Genomic DNA, 6060 nt, shown 5'->3' on the forward strand with positions numbered 1-6060 from the left:
AAATCGCTTGAACCCAGGAGCTGGAGGCTGCAGTGAGCCAAGATCCCACCACTGCGCTCCAGCCTGGGGGGCAGAGCAAGACTCTGTCTCAAAAAAAATAAATAAAAATATATATATATATATATAGAGAGAGAGAGAGAGAGAGAGAGAGTCAGGATGCAAAACCCACAAAGAGGAAGGACTGACTTTTCATGAGCGAGTTCCAAAGGACCCTATGGGACTTGAGTATGCACGGATTGGATTTGAGCATATACGGATGGTCCTGGAACCAATACCGTGCATATACCAAGAGGGGTCTATATCTATATCTACTTATAGATATAGGTATAGACACACACAGTGTGCGCGTAGCTACCTACATATGACAGTGTGTGAATGTGTGTGTGTGTGTGTGTGCTGCCATCTAAAGACAGGAATCTATCCCAGACCAAGAAAGACAGACCAAGACAGAGTACTAATTAAGGCCTTCCACACTGCTGCAAAAAAGAGATCCAAGTATCCAATGGTATCCATTATTGTCTCTGGCCAACTGACAGCATTTATATAAATATGTAACTACATCATGTAATCAATCTCTAGACTGTGAGCTTCTTGAGGAAGGAAAGAAGACCAACCCCAAATTAGGAGTTCAAGGAATTGTCATTGAAGTAATGAACAAATAAAGAATTAAGTAATCAGGCTGGGCACGGTGGCTCACACCTGTAATCCCAGCACTTTGGGAGGCCAAGGTGGGTGAATCACCTGAGGTCAGGAGTTCAAGACCAGCCTGGCCAACATGATGAAACTCCCATGTGTACAAAAAATACAAAAATTAGCTGGGTATGGGGGTGCATGCCTGTAATCCCAGCTACTCAGGAGGCTGAAGCGGGAGAATCACTTGAATCCAGGAGGCGGAGGTTGCAGTGAGCCGAGATCACGCCACTGCACTCCACCCTGGGTGACAGAACAAGACTCCATCTCAAAAATAGATAAATAAATAGTGATATAGGAGTTAAAAAGAAATTACTTAGGCAGATAGTGAGGGTAAGGAAGTCCTCAGTGAGGTTTTCCTTTTAACGAAGAGCAGCTCCAAAATCATTTTCTTTTCTTTTTTTCTTTTTTTTTTTTTTTTAAGACGGAGTCTCGCTCTGTCTCCCAGGTTGGAGTGCAGTGGCACTCACTCTCAGCTCACTTCAAGTTCCACCTCCCAGGTTCATGCCATTCTCCTGCCTCAGCCTCCCAAGTAGCTGGGACTACAGGTGCCCGCCACCACGCCCAGCTAATTCTTTGTATTTTTAGTAGAGACGGGGTTTTACCATGTTAGCCAGGATGGTCTCGATCTCCTGACCTCGTGATTCACCTGCCTCGGCCTCCCAAAGTGAATCATTTTATTTTCCAACAAAGAGCAGCCTGTAAAATCGAGCTGCAGACATAGACAAGCAAGCTGGAAGCTTATGGGTCAATGCCAGCAGCTGTGCCAATACGAAAAAGCTACCTGAGACTAGACATGATTAAAATGGCAGCTCCATCTTCCCTTCTCTTTGTCAGTCATGTGTACAGTAAGGAGCAGACAAGATGGTAGGGCAACCGGCCTTCCCCGAGCAGTATGTAAATGTCACACCTGGCCCAACCAATCTGTGGGCCCTACGTAATTCAGACACCGCCTCCTCAGCCTGACTATAAAATCTAGCGCCTCACTGTAAAATCTAGTCGGTGAGCGGGATTTTCCTTTCGGGCATCCCTCTTTCTCGCAAGGGAGGGAGCTGTTCTACTTTCTTTTTTTTTTTTTTGAGATAGAATCTCGCTCTGTCGCCCAGTCTAGAGTGCAGTGACGCCATCTTGGCTCACTACAACCTCTGCCTCCTCCGCCTCCCAGATTCAAACCACTCTCCTGCCTCAGCATCCCAAGTAGCTGGGATTAGAGGCATGTGCCACCACCTCTCGCTAATTTTGTATTTTCAGTAGAGACGGGGTTTCACCATGTTGGTCAGGTTGGTCTTGAACTCCTGACCTCAGGTGATCCACCCCCACCTCAGCCTCCCAAAATTCTGGAATTTCAGGCATGAGCCACCGCTCCTGGTCCTCTTTTCTCTTTCTTTTGCCTATTAAACCTCCACTCCTAAACTTACTCCTCATGAGTGTCCATGTCCTTAATCTTGGCGCAAGATGACAAACTCCAGGTATTTGCCCCAAACAATGACACTGCTTCAGTAGTGGCAACCACTCCCTTGTTGTGACAGTGACAACCAAAAATGTCTCCAGCCATCGCCACATGTGCCCTGTGGAGGGAGTAGAAGAATCGCCCCCCAGGCCAGGCGCGGTGGCTCACACTTGTAATCCCAGCACTTCAGGAGGCTGAGGCGGGAGGATCACAAGGTCAGGAGATCCAGACCATCCTGGCTAACATGGTGAAACCCCGTCTCTACTAAAAATACAAAAAAAATTAGCCGGGCCTGGTGGCGGGTGCCTGTAGTCCCAGCTACTCGGGAGGCTGAGGCAGGAGAATGGCGTGAACCCGGGAGGCAGAGCTTGCAGTGAGCCAAGATCGCACCACGGCACTCCAGTCTGGGCGACAGAGGGAGACTCCATCTCAAAAAAAAGAATCACCCCCCAATCGAGAATGACTGGTCTATTTCTAACAAACTTATCACTACCTTGTTGGCAAAAAATGTTAATAATAACTAACCCAACTGGGCACGGTGGCTCACTCCTATAATCCCATCACTTTGGAAGGCCAAGGCAGGAGAATTGTTTGAGCCCAGGAGCTCCAGACCAGCCTGGGCAACATAGCCAGACCCTGTCTATACAAAAAAAAAAAAAAAATTTAAAAAATTAGTCAAGCATGGCGGCCTGCACTTGTAGTCCCAGCTACTCAAGAGGCTGAGGCGTGAAAATCGCTTGAACCCAGGAGCTGGAGGCTGCAGTGAGCCAAGATCCCACCACTGCGCTCCAGCCTGGGGGGCAGAGCAAGACTCTGTCTCAAAAATAATAATAATGACTCACCTTTACATAGCTTTTGCCAAGTACAGACACTGTCCTAAAAGCATAGCATCTGTTAACTCATTTAATTCTCCAGAAAACCCTAGGATTTCCTTTTCCTGTCCTGGGGCACAGAGAGATTGAGTGACTTGCCCCAGGTCACACAGCTGGGACATGGTGAAGTGCCAGGATTTGAACGTGGTTCCTCCAGCTCCAGAGCCTGCTTTCTCATCCTTTCTACTGCTCTTTTGGATATGGGATTTACCAGATTACATTTTTTAAAAATGAAAATTCTTTATGTCTTCAAAGCTGCAAAAGATTGTGGACACATTTGAGTCACTTCTCACCAATCAGACTTTATGGAGAACAGAAGGGAGGCAAGAAATCTCATCCACAGCTACCACTATTCTCCGGGATGTGGAATCGAAAGTTCTAGAAACTGCCTTGAAAGCTCCAGAACAAAAAGTCCAGAAAATACAAAACAGTAGTGTGGGTAAGACAATAATGAGGCCTGATACACACTGGGGACTGGTTAGCAGCTGGGATCTGGGTTAGGCAATTAGAAAAAAAACAATTGAATAGACCACATGAGTCTATTTATGTAAATTACATAAATGCATATAAATTCTAGAAAACGCAAACTTATCTAGAGTGACAGCAAGGGGCAGGAAGGAGGGGTGGCAGGGGCATGAGAAAATCTGGGGAAACTATTAGGGGTGGTGGAAATCGTCCTGCCTTGATTGTGGTGTTGGTTTCAGAGGTGTATGAAACAAAACTCACCAGATTGTACACTTTAATATGTGCAGCTGGTTAGACATCAATTATTCCTAATAAAGTTGTTTATTCAGAAGATTGCCAATAGTTTCCAATCCCAGGTCTGGAATTTTCACTTCAATGTAGTTTGAGGACCAGGCATGATGGCTCACGCCTGTATTCCCAGCACTTTGGGAGGCTAAGGTGGGAGAATTACTTGAACCCAGGAGCTCAAGACCAGCCTGGGCAGCATAGTGAGACCCCATCCTTTTAAAAAAATTTAAAAATTTGCCAGGTGCAGTGGCTTGTACGTGCACTCTCAGCTACTCGGGAGGCTGAGGGAGAGGATGGCTTGAACCTAGGAGTTTCAGGCTGCAGTGAACTATGATCATGCCATTGCTACTCCAACCTGGATGACAGAACAAGAACCTGTCTCATTTAAAAAAAAAAAAAAAGTTTTGGGCTGGGCAGGGTGGCTCACACCTATAATCCCAGCATTTTGAGAGGCCAAGGTGGGTGGATCACTTGAGGCCAGTAGTTTGAGATCAGCCTGGGCAACATGGTGAAACCTTATCTTTACTAAAAATACAAAAATCAGCCAGGCATGGTGGCTTGCAACTGTTATCCCAGCTACTCTGGAGGCTGAGGTGGGAGAATCACTTGAACCCGGGAGGCAGAGGTTGCACTGAGCCTAGATCACACCACTGCACTCCAGCCTGGGTGACAGAGCAAGACTCTAACTAAAAAAAAAAAAAAGCAGATTTTGAAAAAGTGCCTATTCTTCTTGGAAAACTGGAATCTGGATACTTTGGTTCAAAATTAAACCATTTTCCAGAATACAAATAAATCTCATCTCTCCTGATTTTGCCACGTCCTAATTGTTTGATCTGAGACCAGTGCCCTCATTTCATTGGGCTTCATTCTCCTGTCAATAAAATGGGGATAATATTACCTGGACATGGTGGTGCGCAAATGTGGTCCCAGTTACTTGGGAGGCTGAGGTGGGAGGATCGCTTGAGCTCAGGAGTTTGAGGCCGCAGTGAGCTGAGATTGCACCACTGCACTCCAGCCTGGACAACAGAGTGAGAGCCTGTCTCGAAAAAAAAATTTAATAGAGATAATAAAAGTGCATGTAATGCACTTAGGACTAGGATACCTCAGAAGCTAAACGACTCAAACTTTTAAAAAAGAAAAAAAGCTACAGTAGTAATTGCTATAATTATGATTATTCTATCTTTCCACTCTTTAGTATTATGAAATATTACTAAAAAATAGTGTCATTCTTTTTTATGTGGAACACATAGTTTAATTTGGAAAATATTAAATAATATAAAAATAAATCAAATTAAGGTTTTACAAAAATAGCACAGAGTAACAAGCGATAATATAATGGATGATGAAATTAACATTGTGGGCAGGGTGAGGTGGCTCACGCCTGTAATCCTAGCACTTTTGGAGGCCGAGGTGGGCAGATCACCTGAGGTCAGGAGTTCAAGATCAGCCTGGCCAACATGGCAAAAACCTGTCTCTACTAAAAATACAAAAATTAACCAGGTGTGGTGGTGCACACTTGTAATCTCAACTACTCGGGAGGCTGAGTCAGGAGAATCATTTGAACTCGGAGGCAGAGGTTGCAGTGAGCCAAGATTGCACCACTACACTCCAGACTGAGTGACAGAGCGAGACTCCATCTCAGAAAATAAAAATAATGATAATAATAATAAAAAATTCGGCCAGGCACAGTGCCTCATGCCTGTAATCTTAGCACTTTGGAAGGCTGAGGCAGATGGATGATCTGAGGTCAGGGGTTCGAGACCAGCCTGGCCAACATAATGAAACCCTGTTTCTACTAAAAAAAACACAAAAAAATTAGCCACTCATGGTGGTGCATGCCTGTAATCCCAGTTACTCATGAGGCTGAGGCAGAAGAATTGCTTGAACCCGGAGGACAGAGGTTGCAGTTAGCTGAGAGCGCACCACTGCACTCCAGCCTGGGCAAAACAGCAAGACTCCATCTCAATAATAATGATAATAACAATAAATTCACTTATACTGAGCTCAAGAATTTCTATTCATTAAAACACACTAAATGAATGAAACAGTAGGCCAAAAACATTAATACATAATTAAATACTTGTAAACTGTTCAAAAACTGAGAGTCAATATTAGACAAGCCAGTAATAGTTTCTAGAATGTTAAAATAGTGTCATTCTTTTTTGTATGTTTGTTTGTTTGTTTGTTCTGAGATGGAGTCTTGCTCTATTGCCCAGGCTAGAGTACAGTGGCATGATCTAGGTCACTGCAACCTCCGCCTCCCAAGTTCAAGCAATTCTCCTGCCTCAACCTCCC

At 44.8% G+C, this 6060-nt stretch overlaps 1 protein-coding gene across 1 annotated transcript in view; it reads left to right on the forward strand.

The window, feature by feature from the left end:
* ADGRE3 (adhesion G protein-coupled receptor E3) overlaps nt 1–6060 on the forward strand; it is an 86702-nt gene that overhangs the window by 28484 nt on the left and 52158 nt on the right. Inside the window, exon 5 of the mRNA XM_011981810.1 lies at nt 3268–3451. Within this exon, the coding sequence (XP_011837200.1) occupies nt 3268–3451 (184 nt within the window). The remainder of the gene's footprint in view (nt 1–3267; nt 3452–6060) is intronic.

Source organism: Mandrillus leucophaeus, unplaced genomic scaffold (assembly GCF_000951045.1).
Source record: "Mandrillus leucophaeus isolate KB7577 unplaced genomic scaffold, Mleu.le_1.0 Scaffold230, whole genome shotgun sequence".
Taxonomy (NCBI): Eukaryota; Metazoa; Chordata; class Mammalia; order Primates; family Cercopithecidae; genus Mandrillus; species Mandrillus leucophaeus.